Source organism: Pollicipes pollicipes, unplaced genomic scaffold (genome assembly GCF_011947565.3).
Source record: "Pollicipes pollicipes isolate AB1234 unplaced genomic scaffold, Ppol_2.1 Scaffold_6686;HRSCAF=7923_pilon_pilon_pilon, whole genome shotgun sequence".
In the NCBI taxonomy this organism is placed as follows: Eukaryota; Metazoa; Arthropoda; class Thecostraca; order Pollicipedomorpha; family Pollicipedidae; genus Pollicipes; species Pollicipes pollicipes.
In genome coordinates this window covers 28,383,365-28,406,289 of record NW_023596921.1, presented here as the reverse complement: position 1 = coordinate 28,406,289, position 22,925 = coordinate 28,383,365, and the positions used below count along the sequence as shown (strand labels likewise).

Genomic DNA, 22,925 nt, shown 5'->3' with positions numbered 1-22,925 from the left:
GAGCAGTCTCAGTGACCTGCACGAACTGCAGCTGAAAGTTTGCAGTGACGGATTGTCATTACGTCAGCCATTGACTTTTACAGGCATGTACAATTACACGCAATCAAGGAAATGCTATTAAAGCTACAATAGACTAAAGAATGTTCGCTAGGCCCTACGCCCACGTAAGCAGAAAAGGGGAAGCTGGAGCATTCAATGTCAATCGAGTTTCCGGGAAAGGAAAGGACGCCAACAAAAAAGGGCACAAGAGGTTGCACCGCAGGTTGTAAAGGCGTTTTGCCATTTATCTCAGCGTATTTTCAACGTTCAGGACAAGGCAATAGCAACAGTATAATAATGGAATACTAATATTGTAAATAATAATTGTAATTGCAATAATGTAATATATATGTAATGCAAATAATAAAATAATTGTAAATATTGTAAATAGCAATATTTCATTATGTTAGAACATAATATAATAATTGATCATCGGTGTTGCGACTATCAGGTCGCCAAATTTGTGGACATCTCCTTGGAAGGGTTGGTCCTGTCCTTTTGATAAAAGAAAACAAGTCAAAAATGCATTTGTGATGTCAATGACGGATTTCCGATGACCAATAACCGACTAATCGCAGGAAAAATATTCGTCATCTGACCGAAAGCTGCTTTAAACAGAAATCGATCTAACACACCGGTAATGAGGTCACGAACTGACCGGATGGCAGGCGGACGGGCGGCCCCTCATTTCCACAACCGGACACCGGACACTCCAGACACTCTGGACGCTCCAGACACTCCGGGCACTCCAGCCACGTTCGTCTCAATTCGCCTCGTGTTCGGCCCATACAGAGACCGGACGCCGTTGACAAATCTTGTGGAACTCCTCCGGGACTTCCACGACGGTGCTCAGTCACCGCGCCCGCCCGGCCATGACGTCACGGTCAGGCGTGACGTCACGGCCAGAGGCGCCGTCCGCCGGCATCAGAGCCCGGCAGCGGTGGAGCTCAGTTTTCGCGTCGCCCTCACCCGGACAGGTCTCTCCAGTGAGCCCCGCAGCCAGGAGCCGGTCGCCTCCAGCCAACATCGGCAGCAGGAGAGACGAGTGGCGAGCGCGCGGCAGCAGGAACAACAGCGGCGGCGCGATGATCGCGGTAGGTCGGCTGGCGAGAGCGCCGCGGCAGCAACACGCGGCAATGGTTTCGGTGTTGACGTGTGATCGATCATATTTGACCGGTCTTCTCACCCAGTTGGCTTGCGGGGATGTGCACGGTTCAGGGTCTCCTTGCCTGGCAACGGAGGACATCCGCTGCACTTGTCCCGGGACCAGTTTACGTTAACAGACAGCTGAAAAGGGCGTCTCGGGCGTGTTGTGTGGGCACTAGCCAGAGAGACCCACCAACTACATTTATCACCAAATATATCCAGCTGCCCTAGCAGTAGTGCAAAACAGCACAGGGCAACGGCAAACGGCTCGCCGGTCCGAAGTCATCTGAGTGTTATCCAACCGAGACAATGAGTGCGGCGGCTTCCAAGCCCGTTTCCCCAGCCCGGAGCCCGTTCCCGCTCCCGCTCCCGTTTCAGAGTTCGCGGCAGGTTCCGTTTCCTTCGGTATGAACATTTATCTGTGAACTGTCTCCCACCTGTCACACAGCTTGCAGCGACTGCCATTAAACAAGCGTCAAAATGCCTTTCATATTTTCTAAGATACTGATGTGTAAACGCCGATATATGTTACTCATCCTTAACTTTTCAGCCGACTTGTATGATACGTGAAATGCGAGGAGATAGTGCAATAGGATTAGTATGACCCAAAATGTCAAAGCGGTATACAAGTGTCTACATTTGGTGATATATCCATTGCAACGAAAGTGTATATCCACAGTTTGCAGAATGAAATGCCAAGCGTGGTATACAAGCCACGGATTCCTTTAGCAAGAAACCATTCACCTCGCTTGATTGCATTCTTTTCGACAAGCTCGTCAATAATTTGCACCATGCAGCATTCTCCGGACATTGTCTTTATGCAACGTCACACTAAGACGAGGCAATAAAACTGCGGCATCACCAGTTTTAAAAGATGCTAGTTCATGCTTATGAAAATGGAAAAAGTACCACCAACAACCAAGCAGTCTATTACACAGCCGAGCACACGCGAAACTTCAAATAGCACCACAAAGCTGCATGAAACTGCGATGAGCTAGTGCAAAAATATTGTCTTGAGAAGATCGTGAAGGCCGATTCGGGTCGGGTGGATCCGGGCAGCACAAGCTCATTTTTCCGTAACTGAGAATGGAAACCCAGCCCATGGTCACCATCGCACTGAAAGACGTTATTTCCGTATCGTCTCACGCACCATGTCAGTCGAAGCCCCGGATCAAACTAGCTGCAAATTACGTAGTGCCCAAGCGGTTGCCGAAACTCAAGCGCTTGTATCTGTTTGCTTTCTGCTTGCCACCTGGGTCTAAATGCATCATGCCATCTAAAGTTTCCATTGTACTTAACATTTTGTCGACTGACTTTCTTGCCCCGCCTTTCTACCGCAACACTAGTGCTCTTGAGCATCACTGCACGACTCTCATATCAGCACTAATTTACCGAGCGTCAGCTGATCCCATGGTCTCTGCCGTGTACCGCAAGCGGCTGCCTTGTGCAAGCGGCTCAGTTATTGCACCAAGGTCGCCGCGCTGACCCGGCCCGCGGGCGACTGACGCCGTCCCCTCCGAGCTGTCACGAGCGCGCCGGCCGCACGACCTCGTGCCGTGGCGTAACGCCGCCGCCGCACGTGACGCGTGCTGTTTCAGTCCCCGTCTGCGGCAAACGCGGCGACGGCGGTCCGCGTCCCGGCGCGGACCCCTTACCGCGTCTCGTGGCTCGCGCAACGCCCGCGTGCGGCGCGCCCGACCGATCTGCATTGGCTACACGCAGTCTCGATGGTGGAGGATAGGCGGATGCGTCCGCTCGTGCGTACACACGTGCAAGAAGTGTCCTTGCCTGGGCACAAAGGCTATGTGGGGTAGATATGGCGATGCGTGTGTTAGGGAAAGAATGAAATGCAGCCCGTCAGGAATTTTACCCATATTCCCTAATCCTCACCTGCCACCAGTGCTCTAGACAGTTGTCTTTGGTATACGCTGTGAAGCAGTATAATTATTTTTACCACTGACGTGTTTGCAAGCCTGGCAATGTAATGGAGCAGCTTCTATGTGAAGATGGGCGTGGGCCATATGTAAGGCGTGATATGCAGATCGTGCTCGCGGCGCCCAAACGGTATGCTGAGTGGTTTTGCAGCTTTTCTCCACTCTTTCCTCCTGTCTCCAATGGCAGTTATCTCAACTGTTGCGCCATGTCAGCACCGTTAAGCATGACTTGGCTTAGACTACACAACCAGGCCAAAGCGCGGCTTAGCAAGTCATGGTTGGAAGGATTACCGGACTTTTGTGCACAGAGTATGCACCGTGTGTGGCTCGAATTTCGCAACGGCTGTAAAATTATAACTGTTTCAAGTATTTCCTTCCAGGGCTGCTTATTACTTTGATCCGATCCATCGAAAAGCAAGATGGTACACTAGCAAACAGATCTAGAAGCCTAACCAATGCAGTCTGACAAAACGTACGGCACTACTCCTTCGTGGCGTACACACCCTTCACGTACTCACTTTCGCTGGCTTCCGTATCTCTGACGTTGCCAAGACGTGACACCACGCGGCTCGCCGTCTCGCTGTCTTGCGGTTTGTGGTCGGCAGCGTGCGTGACCTTTGGTCCGATGTCACTCACCTGGTGACGGTCTGTAGCCGCAGCCGTGGCCGGCGGCGCGTCACGGTCTGGGGTTGTGACGGAGCACTGGGGCGTCACAAGCCTAATACTCGGTCGATGGCTTTTTCGCGTTGTTCGCGCCCGTTCCCAATTGCAAAGATAATCCACATGGTGTCAGGCAATTCACAATTCATGTAAAAAGCTGTATGTGTTTTCTTTGCGGCACAGCACCAGCTTTCGTTGTCTTTGTAAAGCAGGATTGCATTTCAAAATTTGCAGCACCTTGTATGCTATTTCTAGTTATGTGCTCAAGCTATAAGTAGTGTTTATGGGATGGAAAATGTTGGAACATGTTTGTTGAGCCACAGAGCTGTACGCAGCAGTATTTCAAGCACATGAGACCTAAAACTGTTTTGTTTGATGATATACGGTTGAGATTTTATGATAATGATTAACACATGAGCACATGAGATCTAAAACTATTTTGTTTGATGATATACGGTTGTGCTTTTATGATAATGATTAACATATGAGCATATGAGACCCAAAACTGTTTTGTTTGATGATATACGGTTGCGCTTTTATGAATATGATTAACTGGAGGGCGTCATTTGAAATCAAACCGTGGGTTGTTTGAAAATAAAGCAAAACCAGCAAAACGAAACCGGTGGAAATGTACAGCAAGACAGAGACGTGTCTTGCGATGCGATTTCCTTTAGTGTGCTTCAGCCTTGTGTGGTGTAGACATTTATGAACGTATTTCTATCATCAGGCTTTTAGGGTTTGACTTGCAGACTAACACAACAGCTCTCACCCACACCATTCGCTCATTTCCCCTCAAAATTGAAGCTGGGGGGGGGGGGAAGCTCGAGCCCCACTGATAACAAAGGCACCTCTGATAACAACAATCATTTAGAAGTTTCTGTAATTACTCATCATATTTGGACAAATTCGCCCACACATGAACACACATTATTCAAAAATGTGAACAATTGCAACGGCTCAACAGGCTGTATGCAATGCATACAACTGCGGCTCGCAATGGCCGCGGACATAGGCCTCCGCAAGCGTGTCAAAAGTGAAGTTACGTCTTTGTCCGACCGCGGTGTCAGGTTTTTTGGGGGTCCCGTATCAGGCTTTTCTGTATTCGTCGGCACTCTTCGCAGTTTCAGATGCTTGGAGACATCAGACACGGAATAAAAGCAAAAATTAAACGGCATGCTATTGTCTTCAGCCAGCCACGTAATCGCGCCCGAGCTGTTCAAAGCTGGTGTTCATGGATCTTAAATCCCGGAATTTCCTCCTGCCTATGCAGCGAAGCATTTCTCGTAATGACGGCCAGCTATCTGAGGGTTTGCAACAGAATGACGAGCACATCCGGGACTAGGTCTCTGTGCCATGCAGGCTCGTCGTGTCCCCAACTATCACCGAGTCCATGCAGGGTTCTCTTCCAAGATGTGCATGCTTTTCGCCCTCAGAATACCTAGCACACGTCTGAGATGGAAAGCGATCTTCACGACCTCGGAAATCCTGAACCCACAGCCTGCCTGCACCCTCAATCTTGCACGAAGTTAGTACAGTCGTGAGCAATGACGCCGTCTGGCATGGTGGCTGAAAAGAAAGCAATTTGTCTTGGTCCAACCCCATTTTGCATCTTACATGGGTCTCAGACGCTGAAATTTGTATCGCCCCCTCCCCTAAAACGCATGCATCTTCGATTTTCCAGACTGAAAGATGTATTTATGGTACGTTATACGCCATATCATTGGATTGCTTCGGGTAGTCACACGTGGAATTCCACCACATTGACACAGTGTGCTACCTCGAAATGTTGAAATAACTTCCTTGGAGCCCATTAAATGATGTACCATGAAGCGTCATCCGAAGCTAGGTTTTCCGTAGCTGAGCGAGTGTCGGTCTTGTGATTTGTAAAATATGTAAGCATGAATAACCAATCATTGGTAAAGCTCACGACAGCTGTAAACGAGTTTGCCTCCTCTTGGAAAGCTTAGCCAATCTGCCGAACTACCGGGCTATGTCCCGAAACATTTTGATACGACACACGCGAAGTATCTTTGAGTTTCGTTGCTCTAACAGGTTTTTACTCGGTTTTCATACATTCTGTCTGCGGGAAAACATTTGTTATTGAAAACGTAGGACGAAGGGACATGCTCCGATGATGGACATGGTAGATGCATTTTTGCACACTTTTCTCTTAGTGCTACAATCCTTTTGCAAAGTTTTGGTCTTAACATAGATGCCGTGAGATCTGAGCAAGCAGCAGTGGTACTTCGATTGCGACAGCATTTTAGTCCATGGAGTTATAGTCGAAGCCAAGGCACAAAATTAGTGTCATTTCAGTTGTTTGTGGTCTGTTCGAAACCGGAATGCGCTGCTTTGTTTGGACCCATTTCTTAAAATAACACTTAACTACTCGTTCTAGACGACCTGCATCTAGATAACTCGTTTAGAAGGCCAACTCCCTTCAAAGCGCGCCGTCTAGGAAATCAAATGTAATCTCTCTCCGAGTTTCGGGAATAATTCCAGACCCCACGGATGTGTGGAGGATATTTTGTTTTATTTTCAGTCATGTCAATAAGGTATGACGCCACCAGTGTAAATCTGCACGGCACTTTTTTGTCTTCACGAGCAGTCATTACCAGTTTTCTTACATGTTGTGGTTTGCCTTGATGTAATTCATCGGCTGGTTTGATTGTGTCTGTCAGTCAGTGTCAGTCGCGCTATACGAAGTCACACCAGGTCGTTAGCACGAGTCACGTGGGGTCCGTGGACGAGCGTGGTGGGCTAAATTGCTTGTTACCTGGATTTTCCATGGATAAATGGGTATAATCATGATCTATATTAGCCACAACGAACAATTGGTATATTGCATACATGTATATTGTGAACGGCATTGCATGTGCATGAGAATAGTAACCGATGAGGTATTTAACACGCGCTCGGATGGGGGTCAGCTTGACCCCCGAAGGTTTTCCAGAATTATTTCCGAATGGTGCGGCGTAGGGCACCGGTAGCGTTGACCACTCCACGTCGGGGAACCAGAGGTACGGGGCTCGATTCCCTACGGTGCCCACCTTTCTTGCCAGGGTGAGAAGCAGGCAACGCCATATAGCCTCAGCAGCTGAGTGCGTCATAAAGCCCTAATGACACGAATTTTTGCTTGGAACAGGGTATCTGGCTTCATGGTTATTTCATGAGGACATCTGGGGACACTTGAAACACTTACCTGGAGTTTGACATTGTTTGACGTTTTTTGACCCCGAGGTCATGATCTAGGAGCCCTAAATTTTGAAGCAAGTGGCTTCATGTACAGAACAGCACACTCTGCGAATTCAGTGTCTCTAGCTGTATTGGTTTCCGAGATCTCAGGGGGTCATATTGACCCCCACCCGAGCGAAGGATATTCAACTGGCCACTCCGGCGCGTGTTAAAAAACAACCATTTGGTGAGGTGACTGGACTGTGATCTACTATTAGCCTCATCTGTCATAACCTTAAACACTGATTGTGTTTTTGCACCATGGTATGATTGTGAGGCGCAGGAGCACGGTCTTGTGTTCGGTCTCGGTTACACAGATATTTGACCATTATCGTGGGTTCCAAATGTCCCTGAGGCTTTGGTTGAGTTGTGAGGCATTTTACGCGACCTGTGATGCCATGCATCGCATGGAAGATGCCAGCACAGAGGTTCCTTGGGTGATGTTGACCAGGAATATTCATCTCTTCGATCCGATGACTATATTTTGAAATATGTCAGGACCGGCAGACGGGAAGTGAGGGGGGGGGGGGCGAGCGAGTTTGAGTATTTTGAACGCCAGCAATCTCCGGTGGTGAAATGCTCCAGAGCGCCGGGTCAATAACATTACGTAAAGCATGCTATTTAGCCGGAAAATGTCTTTCCGTTGATGCATTTGACATTGACATCATTAACTAGCGTAGTCTCGAGAAACTGAGCAATAAAGCAGGGAAAAAGCCGGGCAAAAGACATTCGGGCTTGCCTCAGGTTTGCTGGAGGTAATCCAAGGAAAGCAGAGCCAAACGCAATTCTGTCCTGAGCAAAGCGTGTCAATTTCCTGCCGAAGATTTCCAACCCAGCAGCTTGCAACTGTTTTTATTTGTTTTGACAGCTTCGCTGTCGGGAGCACCATTGACACCAGATACAGCGCGCTGCCGAGAGCGCCATTGACACCAGGCACGGCGCGCTGCCGAAAGCGCCATTGACACCAGACACAGCGTGCTGCCGAGAGCGTCATTGACACCAGGCACGGCGCGCTGCCGAGAGCGCCATTGACACCAGGCACGGCGCGCTGCCGAGAGCGTCATTGGCACCAGGCACAGCGCGCTGCCGAGAGCACCATTGACACCAGACACGGCGCGCTGCCGAGAGCGCCATTGACACCACACACAGCGCGCTGCCGAGAGCGCCATTGACACCAGGCACGGCGCGCTGCCGAGAGCGCCATTGTCACCAGTCACGGCGCGTTGCCGAGAGCGCCATTGTCACCAGTCACGGCGCGCTGCCGAGAGCGCCATTGACAACGGGCTCGGCGCGCTGCCGAGAGCGCCATTGGCTCCAGGCACGGCGCGCTGCCGAGAGCGCCATTGTCACCAGTCACGGCGCGCTGCCGAGAGCGCCATTGACACTAGGCACGGCGCGCTGCCGAGAGCGCCATTGGCTCCAGGCACGGCGCGCTGCCGAGAGCGCCATTGGCACCAGGCACGACGCGCTGCCGAGAGCGCCATTGGCACCAGGCACGGCGCGCTGACAGTGGGCTGTTGTGGTAGCATGGGGCATAGGGCTCACCGCGTGCGATTTTGTGACAACACGTTACGTGCCTAAGTTTGTGGAAAGTGGCGAGCACCCGCATGCTGGGCAACGCCCCATAAACCTTTAGTGACATTTCTGGCACACAACGCAGATGAACATAATTATCAGGCATTTTCGGACTATCAGAATTATTGGCGATTATTCGTCTTGCACCAGCTGCCTTGCCCTGAACGTTCGTGACGGCGTCTCAGCAGTCTTCTGCGGGCGACAGCGCGAGCTCTGAATCATGACAACTTGCACACCTGCCAGCTCAAACACAAAAGTGCTGCAATCCCGAGGCTGCCCGGAAACGCGGAGCGGGATAACGATCGCTCAGAAGTCTGTGGCTTTGCGGGCTGCAGCCCGGACAAACCCCGACGGAGGCATCAAGTCGATTGTCTCAAGTGCAGTGCAATGGTGCTGACATGACATTTGGTTTTATTGCTATGGCTTTGATCCAACTCCGCGATGGTGGGCGGCAGGAAACCAGCGTTTTCCCGGCTTGGAATCCGTGAAAGGATAACGATGCTTGCTACTGTAACGTTATGAATAGGAACAGCAATGGTGATTGTAACGACTGAAGCGTTTCAATATTGTTGACACGTGTTACCGGATGATGAGACCGCAGCTGCTTGATTGTTTCTCGACTGCCTTGCGGCTGACTCATGATATGACCCGTTGCTAAATGGCTGAGACCGTGCTGAGGAATGCCAAAAACATTCATTGGATCATGTTTTAAAAGAAGTCTATGCATTGTCGCAATCCGTCACTTTATAATGTTGCTAGTACATTTGCGGCTGGTCATTGCAGTTGACAGGACGTTCGGGATTTCCCACAAAAGCTGTGATACAGCTCCAGTTTGTACAACGTAACATAGAAAGAGTCATTCAAAGACCACTTGGTCTCGCTGCGTCATTGCTGCGACCTACGTAGGGAGGCAGAGGTAGCCTTAAACTATTTCTTTAAACTATTTACCTGCTATTTCACATATTAAGCCGTGAAAGATTGCACCAGAATCGAGGCTTACATCTCACTCTCGTTCTGCCGGACGTTCGCAATGTGGAGATGTGGTGACATCAGCGTCGATACACGACATCAGTGTGAAAACTGGAGATGGGATAATACCGGCGCGCACGGTTTGGAAGTGTTGCTGATTCATAAATAAGTACATGCATTCCTTGTGCACAGCGAGGACGCGTCTAGATTTAAACGTTCGCACTTAATGTGCATCTCGATCCGACTGCTTGTGCATCTGTGCAAGGTTACCGACATTCATCATGATGATGATTCTGGTGAAAAAGTCCGAGGGTAGCAAAAACTTTATTGGAAATGGCGTATGTGCTCACCATTATGCCGCAAGTTGTGACGATGGCCGACAAGCGGTATCAGCCGGCTTAGTTATTCCACTTACTTTTGAACTTTTTTGACATGTTGAATGGTGATGGCAAGTGATGGGCAGCACCCTTGGCAAAATGCTAGTTCTCTGGAACTAAATACAAATGTTGCAGTTCCCACATTGACATTCGAAGTAGCTCTGATTTCGCCACGAAATGCTCACAACTCCTTGAAGTGCAGTACACGTGCAGTTCGCTGCTGTGCCGAAGTGTAAGCAGCCACTGCTGGCACAAACAAAATCCCATACATGAATGCATCAAAGGGCTCGAGAACCAGCCAGTTCACGTCAGAGAGGGCTCGAGAACCAGCCAGTTCACGTCAGGGAGCCCTCGGGAACCAGCCAGTCCACGTGCTGTGCTTGGCATGCAAATACTGCAGGGTTACTGAGTAAATTACTATGGGAACTAGATGGCATTATACAGATCGTCCGTGGCCATTCTTGTGATCGCAAGTAATACAATATTCGTTCTGCGTGAATGGGGTCACCTGGTGAATGCGTCAAAGCCTCTTGACTAATTTCATCTGTGCTTCTGAACAAAACAATGCCAAGTTTCGAATATCGGCATCGTACAATTTGATTTTCTTCAAAGCCTTACTGGTCTAACCGATCCCAATGCCTTCATCAAAGCGTCCTGCCGAAAACTCTCTCTCAGTGTCTGAAGTATGTCTGAAGGCTGATGGATGTGACGGAGTGATGGCCAATTTCTCCTTTCTCTCTCGTACTCCCTTACACAGGTCACCTTGCGCCGGTTCACGCAGGGATATCTATACATTTCCCTGCATTGTTCTAATGACATCACAAGTCACGCAGGGCTAAATGCCTATCTAGACAAACAGCTAAAGCATAATGGCTGACCAGCGGGAGATCGTTGTGTGGCAGTTAGCTTTGCCTTCTTCCAACGTCTGCCATGGTATGATCAATTTATTGCGATGAGCGCAATTTGCGTTGCACGAGTCTTCAACTGCGCATCATAGTTTAAATGGTTCCTGGGAGTTCACGTTGGCCTCATTCCTGTCTACAAATCATTTGACACTAGCATCATCTCATCTTAACCACCGCAACTAGTAACCAAATTGCACCTAGCTGGCAAACGGCTCATCGCCGCTGTCGGCGAGGAACCACGGACGCCCTGCGAGAATGCGGGCTAATTGGAATACAGCTGTCGGCCATTTCAAACGTCTCTCTTTCGTTCCTCGCCGACGCCACACCTGCCCTAGATGGGCTACCAAAGTGGAATCCTTCGATCGCGGATGGCCAATACAAAAAGACAACAGCATTACATACTTTGGAAGAGCTTTGGGTTGGAAGGGGAAGGAGTTGGAAGGGATGGAAACTGAGGTTTTCCGAGGCGATCACTGAGTATTGTACCTAAAGATCACATGGGTTCAGTCTTACAAAATGGACATCCAGCTCGCCATCGGTTCATGTACTAGATCCAAATAACGAGGATTTCGTGTTTTTTTTTAGAGCTTTTGGTCCACCAGAGCTTTACTTAGCTTTGAATCTCTGAATGTCTGTAAGCTGATCAGGGACTAGGATGAACTTACTTAACGCTAATGTCCCTTGAACATATTTGGTGTTAACGTTCCTTTCTGAACTGTCATATTTACTGCGAGGGCCTTTGGCGTCAACCTAAGTAACGTCCATGCACACTTGACCCCTTCACCACTAAAAAAGCACCACGGCGTTTCCACACCTTGACAACAGCTGTGTTGTAAAGCCTTTCCCACGGTAACAGTATATGACGCCAACCTGATCTAGCACCGAATCTGAACTGCACCAGCGCTGGGATAAATAGGAGCAAAGCCCATCTTCTGTCGCTAGGACCATCAAAATAGCCGGATATTCTGCTTTGGAAATACTTTTGTTACGCCATCGTCATCGTTGCACCGCAAAATTGTCATTTTTCTTTTGAAAATATGTTCCCATGGGAGCACATTATATAATACAGCAGCCTGAAAATGACGATAGTCTGATGAACTAAAACGCCTCGTGAGTACAATTTACAAGCAAATTTGATTGCCCTGGCGACATTTCATGGGGCTCGCTGCCGTTTATCCTAGTTTTCGTGCAATTCAGATTTAACACCAATCTTCCCTGTCTTATAAAGCAGCCAAGTATAAAGAAGTAAAGTAAAATAAAAAAGAATGAGGTGTATGAAAGTTCAAACTGCCGCATGTATTAATGTCGACCTTGTTGGCGCTCGCTTAGCCCATACTCGGGTCGACCTTGTCGGCGCTCGTCTAGCCCATACTCGGTCAGTCCCCTCACGGTACAGGCACACATACAATACGGAATCCCATCATATTAAAAGCGCGGATCTCACGAAACAAAAAATCTCAGCACGATAACAACGTTTGGAGCATTGGCTTGGAAGAGTGTCGCGTTCATCGCTGGAGAGGTGATGTTATGTGTTCTCATAACACATCACCAGTGTTATGAAAAAAATTATCATGGTGATCGGTCTTTCTTGTTACGATCGGTGGCAGACGCTACTTCTCGTGGCAGCAACGGCAGCAACATCACCGCAAGGCAACCAACCGACGGTTTACTTTGCACGCTTAGTATAAGTAAGGCGGTGATATTAAACACAAACTACAGGCTAGCAAGCGTGTGCGAGCAAATACCTTTGCTACCGGTAAAATAAAAAAGACATATTGGAAGCAGCGCGGCGGCTATGTTACTGTCAATCACACTCGAACGTATGCAGGCGACATTAATCAGACAAATTCGACCCCACAGTAGTGCAAGCTGACGTTGATTATAGCTAACGTTCAGGGCTTGTAGTAGAAAGAGAAACGCTGATGACGTTATGTGATGTCTGATGTATTACCCACTGCGCGACTGTCAGCCTGAATTGTTGGCCTATGCATGTCGACGGCGTGCAGATGTGTTTCGACACACCAGCTAAGGCGCATGAGCCAACACGAACGTCTTCAAATGGCGTGGAGACCACAGGCACCTGCCGTTAGTTTCGCATCCGCTGCGTCTCGTGTCCGGAGTGGATTACTCGGGCGAGATCGGAAAGCCTTCAAATCCCTCCCTTATGCCATGAGAACCCACCATGTTGGTAGCACACAAATCCCACTGTCAGTTTGGTAGCATGGCTGGCCAGATGTGTGCAAGCACTGTTCTTGGAATGGCGGGAGAGTTCTTAACCGATGCTCCACCCAGACAGCAGGACGGAGAGAGGGGTGACAGCTTGAAGGAGGGGAAGGCTGTGACGTGGTGGGTGGCATGCCGCAAGGCAGAGTTGCCGCACAAAATCCGTAGGCATCAAACTCCTTTCTTGTACGCAGGTGATGGTGTGATCTTTACATGCGTGCGAGCAATAAATAATCGTAAATTTATCTCTAGCTGTTCACAATGGAAGCTCAGTAGTCATTTCGCATGGCTCGTGCGAATTTGCTGGCGGCGAGGAACACGATCCAGTAGATATATGTGTTGATCCGATGTTCTGTGATGCGATTGGCCAGTCTCCGCTATATGGCATGAAATGGCCAGTCTTCTCTATATGGCATGAAATCCAAGTATGCTCTACGGCCTTCGATTTATGCTGAATCGAACGGCCTGAATGCAGGCGGCGCGAGGCTGGTCTAATCTGGCGAGCCCATCACGCCCCGTCACCGTCGCCGGCCCTGAGCGGAGGGTGGCGCAAGGTGGCCTGATAGCGCTAGGTCAGTGACACTTCTCTGGAGCCGGCCAAGATCTCCCCCGACGGCCCGCGAAGCGCCATAGAGCGACCGGCCACCGGATCATCCCTGGAAAGGTCATGCGCTTGGCGCGCTGGCGCCTTCAAAAACACCACCCCAGCCAACAGTTGAACATAACGGGCTATCCATTTCGCCACAGGGAGAGCTGACAAACACGACGCCTGTAACTACTGATGATTAAATGCGACCAGCCCCTTTTTAAGGGAACACGACGCACGTCGTCAAGGCGCTTTTATGAAGCGCCAGCGACTGTATTGGCCGTATTTGCCCTCAAGGACCATGGCGCAACCAGAATTCGAGCCCGGGTCTCCTACACGGGGGTTCTAGGTGCTAAACACTCGGTGATTACGACCCCACCAGCCTGCACTCATTTAAGCCGTCCGCGTGTGTACCATCACAGTGAATGGGCCAAGCGAAGTCCGCAGGAGGAATGCCGGAGCGCAGCGAATCGGCGCTCACTAAGCCAAGTCGCCGACCCGTACGCTTGACGTATCTCTCCGCTTCAGGTCCTGGCGTTGGCGATTGCAGCAGTGGCTACCCAAGCCTCGGCCCTGCCTTTCGGCGACCGTCCACCCGCGTTTCACGTTGATAATATGGGTGAGAGCCACTACAAGGTGCCTCCCTTCCTCTGATGCCACGGACTTGACGCAACAGTGCTGAACCAATCAATTCGTTCGCGACACTCAAATTATCATAGATCGTCTTGACTTGCAATATTTCCGTCACGGTTCAAGACTCAGGCTTGGATTCGGACCGTAGCCTGCATCGATCTAAGCCATGGATTCAGCAGCAAAAGCTAACTCAGTGCGTCTGCAGCCACACCTGGCCGATCAGCGCCGCTCGGCGCTCCGACACCCCCTCACGTCACGTGCCGATCCCACCGTGACGTCACTCCCGCCTGACGAATGGCCGTGGTCCGCAGTGCGAAACGGCCTGTTCGCCCGGATGGTGCCGCTGAACCCGTTCCACGCCGACGACGCCGAGGTGCGAGAGTGGATGAACGCCGTCGGCCCCATCACTCACGGTCCTGTCCACCTGCGGGAGCGTCCCGGCCCGTCCATCTACGACGACTACCACCCGCCCGACAACGTCCAGGTAACGGCACCTCCGTCCAGGCGCCGCCACGTCCCAGCCGTGGTTGTCGCCGCCGCTGCTCGAAGTGTCCGTCTGCACCACTCCGGCCGCACTGGCGGTGTCTGACCGGGTTTGACCGTGCATCGGTGGCGTCTCGGCTGCGGTATTCTGTCGAGGGGCAAGCATTTGAGCCAGCTGAAACACTGAATGAGAGTGCCCTGAGCTTAAACGACTGCCCGCGCTCCTTCACCGTCATGGCTCGTGCGTCCGCGTCATGCCTGGTGACTCCAGGTCACATGGAATCAGAGCCCTAATCTGCCACCTGCCCAGTCATACCATATGACATCTGACACCGGCGACGCTATGCCCCGTGGCGAAACATTACCATACCATGCACTGGCATGAGGCCCTGGTGGCATCAGACCCCGAGACAGCGTAATATTAAGCGTATGACCTGACCATTCGCCCGCGGCCTCAGGCGGCGGCGTCGCGCACGCTCTGGTTCGAGGAGTTCCCCCACAAGCGGGCCGTGCTGAACTGGCAGCAGAAGAGGGCCAACCAGGGCCTGCCGCTCTACAAACTCGTCTCCCAGCGGCCCGGCTTCCCTTTCTACGCCGGCAATTGAACACCGACAGCCGTCCGTCTGAAGAGGACAGACCAGTGACCGTCCTGCTGCCACCGAAAGCTGACGCTGTGATCCATCTTTTTTCGTCCCGGGCGTGAGGTGCCCTCGCTCTGGCGTCGTGAGCACGGCCCGTCACTGACCGCTTACCGTCCAGTGATCGGCCAGTGACCGTCAAGTGACCGCCCAATGACCGTCCAATTACCAATGAACGTGAGTGTAGCCCGCTTTGATTGCCACGGTTCGCGCGAAGCCAAGCGACGGTGCAAACATTTCGCTGCAACGGCAGCCATGTTGGTTTGCGGCGCTCTGCGGCGTTTTCGTCGCCCGCCGAGTTTGACCGGCCCGATGTGACAGCCCCTGTGTCACCCCTCCCACCATGAGCGGGATGTGAGTGGCGCGAGTGCACCCGTGGAAGGACACGTGTTTTAATGTTACGTGGCGGGAGCTTTAATACCGACGCGGGAATCATGTTCAGACAAATCTGGTGCTGTGGGGTGTTCCCATGGCAGCATTGGAGAGAGTGTGATCATTGCCGAGCGAAATAAACCGTCGGTGTTTTATCTTTCTTCGTTTGCGTTCCGAAATTCCGTGCTGATGGCAGAAAAAGCATTTCCTCCTTTTTCTGGCATTGTTTTTCTATTATTTGAAAACAACACAAAATCGCTCCGAAATAACATGGACCGTAGCTAGCTGGCACGCCGAACACTGAGAGAATGCCTGCACTAACATCACGTCTGAGTTAAAGCATCGCGACTCATGCTGCAGGACAGGGCGCATAGTGACTACTTCGAAATCAAGCATAAAATTAAGCGTTGTTTTTCCAGCGTTCTCCACGCTCGTCCAGGTTACTGAGCTTTCAAGGATTCGTTTTTATTGTGTGCCAGCTACAATACACTCGATATCGTTGTGCAAAGGCCCACTAACTGCCGCTGTCGGGGGGGGGGGGGGGGGGGGGGGGCGGTGGACACGGAGCTGCGCAGTCATTTTTTGCCTAGCAGCTTGGCTCAGTATGGCGAAGTAAACGTTTGCGTCCGTGTCCAGCCCCTCAAATACACAAACGAGAACAGTTCGAAGCGAATAAATCCTAGCATAAAATCACATATTTCAAAGCCTTATGCCTTGGACATGCACCAGAGCAACAAATTGTGCACTCAGTTGGGCCTCAGACCCCAGAAAGCAGCCCCTCGCACGCCCAAGAACTGATGTCGTCTTGGATTCGCATAATCTCTCGTTGCATCAGGTTTCTCGTAAATTAATATGTCTCTCTCGACCATAGTTAAGCCGCACTGTTTGCTCTGATCACGTATTGCACTTAACGTTCACCGCCAAGATTAGCATCAAGTGTCAAGATCGTTGTGCAAATGAGGCAGTGTCGACTACGATAAGTTCGGTGTATAGAGTGTGCGGTACATTGGATTTAGGATCCCTGCAGCTTACATGACAAGTTAGAATTGAACACGTGGTCTCCGGAGTGTAGTTTCCTATTCAGTTGGGACGAAAGGACTTCAGCTCTCTCCCCTCCTCGACTCGGGCTCCAGACCCTCCCCACCCTCGAGAAGAAAGCGGGTGAGATCCGGGGAAAACCCATTTGTTGGCATATCTTGAGGTATCGCATAGCCCCCCCCCCCCCTCCCCTCCCCAACTCGTTTTGCGTGACTACGCCCCTGTGTAGTCTCGGGTCACCATTGTCACCCAGACCACGAGCATTGGGGAGGGGCTCACAGTGACATTGGGGAGAGGCTCACAGTGACATTCGGGCTCGGGGTGCTATTTGGGGAGCTTGGAGCACCAACGCGTACTTAAGAAAGCCAAACTCACTTGAAACCTGTATGCGCTGGTTGGAACAACTTGCTTAAATCGAAGGCACATTTTCTCCAGCAATGCTTATTTCCAACTCCAAATTATCAAATAAAGCATAAAAGACGCGCCAGAATACTTCACTCCACAAGTTTACGTGAAGACGGCTAGTGCGCCGACGAAGCACCGATACATTTGGCCTTTGCTCCTCGCGCTGTGTCTCGCAGGCGTGACCCCTGACCGCGTCAGTCCCTTGTCTCTCCCTATGGCGCCCTTCCATGTTGCGGCACCGGAACATCGCCTCGTCGGACGCGACGCGCACGCCGGGTCTCTGTCAGACAGCACCTTCCTGCTGACCTCCTCACAGACATCTGCCGCACAGGTCACAGTGCTCGGGGAGGCCCGCCGGCTATGATCACAACACGTCGCAGTGTTTGCAGAGGCCGCTGATGGTGCCCACGACGCGCCTCGAGACCTTGGTGGGGTGTCCGTGTCTATCCAATCACCACTTTCACCATTTGCGGGGGTTTCTGACAGTGACTACGTGCGGCGCTTATCTCTCCTGCGCGCTTTCGATCTCGGGCCATTGTTGTCGCAGAGCCGCTATTCAGTGCGGTTACGGTCGCCAGTTGCACCCGCCGCCCATAGTGCCGGGTATGTTTGATACGACACATCTCCGTCTAACTCGACATGTAAATCGTGTGGAAGAAGGACATAAAAGCCATTTCAGACCACCGACAGTGTTTTCCTGGCCGACAGTCCAGCGGATGATGACTCCACCGTGTTTTGACAAGGATGTTGTTCACGCTGCGTTCTGTGTATGACGCCCCTACCCTGGGCACAACCCGAAAGAAGCCGGTGAGAAGACAGGCTCGGGCAAAGTTGTGGTACCGGATAGCAGCGTTCCCTTTTAGTTATTTCACGCCAACTCGACCAATAAAAATGCGGTTTTACACGTCACCATCTCAGATATGAGCAGAATAAGGTCAACGTGGTTATCTTGAGCTCCGATCACAATTTTCAAGCATTAGACCTCTACGCTTAGCCGTTTTCCGTTGATGAACATGTCAGAAAATGACGTAACGACGGAACTGCACTAAGTAAAATGGTATGGACTCCATACGCTATGTCCTTTTTCCATTATAGAACAACACTAGGTAGCCTATGCAATGTCCTGAGTGGCAACCCAAAGCAAATACTAATCTAGAACATTATCGGATTACTATCTATTTCCAACGGACAAAGCCGACTTTCCAAGTAGACGGCACCTTCGATTCGCTAAAAAATCAATTTCGGTATCGCCCTTCAATCCTTCATCGGCAGCCACCAATAGAAAAGTGGGACTCCCCATACTCTCGCGCAGCGCGGATACAACCCTGACTGAGGATGGGCGCGGTACGGCGCTTCCAGCCGGCCAACTCCGCGCCATACCCAGCCCCTCGATGACCGGTCCGGTCCGCGCCCGTGCCACCGGTACGTGTCCGCCCCCTCACGTGTTCGTCCAGATAGGCGACTCCAGACGGCTGGAGTCATTGTTCAAAGACTGGCAGCGTCGCGGTTATCAGCCTTCTCCTCTACACTCGATGATATGGGTCGTCTCAGTCCAGGCTCACTTAGCAGCACGGGCTTGGTCTATATTGTCAGTCATACGTGCGCAGTGGTTATGAATCGTTCATACTTTTTGAAGGAATGATTGGCGTTAATCCGCTTAACTTGAAACGTAAAACGATCGATGAAGAGCTGCGAGCTGTCATCAAAAGGCTCATTGCTGGCAACCGTTCGCCTCGGGACTTGGCATCAGCCAGTGACAAGCTACGCGCAGAATGCAGGCAGCAGATCCCCAAGAAGGATTCTGAGGCCACGGATCTGTCACATCGGGGACTCTGACCGAACCAGATCCGTCTCGATCAAACCCACAGAGCGTGCTTCCTCGGCCGGGCGCGTCAAATATCCAGGATCTGTGACAACCGGGGCCCAGGCTGAGCCTCATTCAGCGGTGCTCTGAACAGCCAGCAGGCTCCTCAGCAGTCCTTCGCGAATCTGGATCTCCATCATCGGCCCAGACAGCTGCGGACAACTGCACCCATGTTCACAGACTGCAGTCTACACAGCGGCCTGTTTTACCTCTGGTTCCTATCCAGGTCAGGACCCGTGCGCTCATGCCAGAATCACGTCAGCCGGCTGATTCTTTCGCGCTCTCTTGATCAGGTGTTTAGCGGCGCCATATTTGGAGGCCGTTTTATGGAGTAAAATTGGAACGGTGTGAAAGATATGCAGTTTGGTTACACGTGACGTAGACAGATGACGCAATTTGTCTGCGAGATCAGCACTCAGTTTTTCATACAATTCAATATCTTGGTGTTTCCATCTCGTGCCCCGCTAGACCAATCACGATGTCACTAAGGGTCATTCCCCTATATTAGTTATCACCGACTTAATCTTTCCTCGCTTTTTATTTAATTGTTCGTCCCTTATATAATCGCTGACCCCGTTTGAGAATGCATAAATGCAACGCTTTATCAGAAAGATACTGTTAAATCAAGCGTCCGCTTCTCAACATGCGCATGTATACGATTTGCACGTTAACTAGATTTGATTCGCAACGTCTCTGATGACGCTTATACTGATATTTTGCTGAGATACGTGTGACGGTATTACTATTTAGGTGAAAAGGGCTGAATAAAAAAAGTACCATAGCAATGAATAGTCCTTAACAACTCTCGAGTCTAGGGTACTGTTTTTTGTTAAACAACATTTTATTGCTGTCAGACTCTCGTCCCCGTAGCGAACGGTGGCCAGCAGCAAGCCTTTTGATGACAGGTCGCAGCCCTGTATTGGTCGTCTTACGCCTCAGGTTACGGGTTAATGCAGGCCCTTCCTTTTCAAAAACATGAACGGTTCATAATCGCTATACACGTATGGCTGTCTACAAAAAGCTCACGCCGCTAGGTAAGCCTAACCTAAGACGGCCGATGTCACTGGGTGTGGGGAAAAGGCTGATAACTGTGACGCTATCACTTTCACACAATGACTGCAAGCCGTTGACGTCTTTCGTGGTTCGGCACACTAGTATCGTCTACACAATTTAATATTTTCCAATCGGGAAAACGTGATACGGTTGCAGAGCTATCATCGCTCTGATTGGTGAATCTCTGCCATTACGTCATTTCCTGATGCCATCATCTCCGGAAAGACAGCTAGATGCAGGAGCTCAAAGCTTCAGACCCGTGAGCGGAGCATTAGATAAGCCTATGAACTAAGCTTTGTTCAGATCTAATATGGTGGTATGAGTTCGACTGGCTAAGTTGGCGTGGAATGACTCAATTAAGGTAACTGTAACCTTCCAAATCCACAAGTTTATATATGGGAAAGGTCGGAAGAACCCGTAATGCCAATAGGCAAAATAGACTGGACACCTCGAATAAGTCATCCTGTGCAATTTACGGCAGATATCCATTCCTATTGTCAAAAGGTCCTATGTCGTGAAGGCAGTGCAGAACACCGAACAAAACCAGACAGTTACAAAAATTAGCATTGAAGCACCAAAGGACATTTTTTCAAAATATTCCACGAATCGAACTTGGCGGCAGAGACGCCCTACACCAAGTGAGGTCCATCGATGCAGATCCGGAGCGTCGATGCCGAATGCTAACGGTCCCCAGGATAACGTGCCTTACGGTGTTAAAGCAAGAGTGGCCTGCTTCCAGCGAGCTCAGCAGGAAACAGATCCACCGCAAGACCACGGGATTACGGGCGCCCTGCTGCGCCGAGGAGATGCGGAAAAGATCGGTACAAACCATAAAGCCAGTTTGGTGAGGTCGAGTGGACGCCCCAAATAAGTCGTCCAGCGCAATTCAGATGCTCACAGCTGCCGCTGAAAGGCCGTTAGTCGAGAAAACAACGCAGAGAACCGAACAGAAGCAGACAGTTTCGCGAATAAAAATACAGCATTATAGGACTTGTTTAAATCGTGACACAAATTGGCCTGTACCGCAATCTTCCCCTAGAACCTCTAACTGGCGCGCCTCCCCGACCTTCGCAGACACGCTCCCGGTCAGAGACGCGCCTCCCCGACCTCCACAGACCCACTCCAGGTCAGGGGCTTGCCTCCCCGACCTCCACAGACCCACTCCCGGTCGGAGGCTTGCCTCCCCGACCTCCACAGACGCGCTCCCGGTCAGAGACTCGCCTCCCCGACTTCTGCGGGCACATTCCCGGTCAGAGGTTGGCCTCACCGACCTCCGCATACATATTCCCGGTCAGAGGTTTGACCTCCCCAACCTTCGCAGACACGCCCCCGGTCAGAGGTTGGCCTCACCAACCTCCGCATACATATTCCCGGTCAGAGGTTCACCTCCCCAACCTTTGCAGACACGCCCCCAGTCAGGAGGCCCGCCTCCACGGCCCACGGCCAAGGGGAACCAGAACACTCATGTTGGAGCATGCAGGGCTGTCAGACAGGCAGACGCTGGCCGATATTCAACCCTCGTTTGCAGGGAGGGGTTGGGGTTGTGATAGCCTCAAAGGCCTCGTAAGGTTTATGCAAAGTGACTCCGGAACGGTGTTAGGCACTATGACCCCTTGCTCGACCGTGTCTGTGCGTCGGCATTTTCCCTGCATCCAGCCACCCTACCGAAGCTCTCTGCAGTCATTAGGAAGATGAACGCGTCGAGGGCTGTCGACGTCGATGGCGCACCATTCCATGCAGTGAGAAAGTGCTTCCCTGCAATCGGTACTCATATTCTACATCTGATCAATCAAAGATGGCGCTTCACCACGGTGTTCAGTTCGGGCGATCGATCAGACCTGAACAAGTTTCGGTCCATTTTTACTCTCTCTGCACCGTCGAAAATTATCGAGGTCGTCTGCTCGCGGCCCGCTTCTCACCTTCTTGACAACCATGCAGTGACGCCATCGCAATACGCTCACCGTCCACATCACTCGACGAAGGACGTCCTGATCGATGCTGTCGGGTGGCTGGTAGAGGCTGTGGACAACAGCCATGTCGCGTCGATAACGACGACTGACCTTAGTAGGACCTTTGACAGCGCTGATCACGGCGTCCTGCGCAAGCTGGAGTGGTGCTGGGTATCCTCGGAATGGTTTCCGGACTACCTGAACTGCAGGGAGCTGCTCGTTAGTGGCAGCGTGGTTGTCCTATCCCTTTCCTACGGGGTGGCCCAGGGATCCCTTGTCGGCCCAATCCTGCTCATCTCCATCGACTTATCCAGCTTCCCACCCCACTGCCGCCTACTATCCTATACCGATGACATCCAACTCATTGACTCCGCCACCCTCAATGTCGTCGGCCTGTCCAACCTCAAAGCCCGTATCAAGGTGTCCATTCAGTACCTTCAAAACTGGTTTCAGTCAAATAACTTTAGAATGAATTCCGAAAAAAACAGACTTCATGCTGGTCGGCATCAATCTCCCATCACAAAGACCGGCAACTCCCACACTATCATCTTTGGCACAGACATTTATCCATGATTTTCAGTGAGAGCACTGTGTTTACTCCTCGACCACCACCCCGCCTGGGCATCCCAGATCTCCTCACTCGTTCGGCGCTGTAATGTAATTTTCCCATCCATGTTCAAGATTCGACGCCACTTTAGCCCTGACGTTCTGAAGCTTCTTGTCCAAATTCACGTCTTCTCCCACATCCTTTACTGCCTGTCTACCTGCAGTGGAGCGATCGAGCGTCACCTACAGGGTGCAAAGCGTAATGCACTTCGCAGCCAGGCCAGTGAGTGGCGTCC

General features: G+C 51.1%; 1 protein-coding gene across 1 annotated transcript; it reads left to right on the top strand.

Annotated features, from left to right (window-relative positions):
• The first annotated feature begins 1,007 nt into the window (after window positions 1-1,007).
• On the top strand, window positions 1,008-15,929 carry LOC119108640 (uncharacterized). Its single transcript, XM_037232255.1, has 4 exons — window positions 1,008-1,133; window positions 14,177-14,267; window positions 14,593-14,765; window positions 15,223-15,929. The coding sequence occupies exons 1-4, from the start codon at window positions 1,125-1,127 to the stop codon at window positions 15,367-15,369; spliced, it is 420 nt and encodes a 139-aa protein (XP_037088150.1). The 5' UTR covers window positions 1,008-1,124; the 3' UTR covers window positions 15,370-15,929.
• Window positions 15,930-22,925: the final 6,996 nt, after the last annotated feature.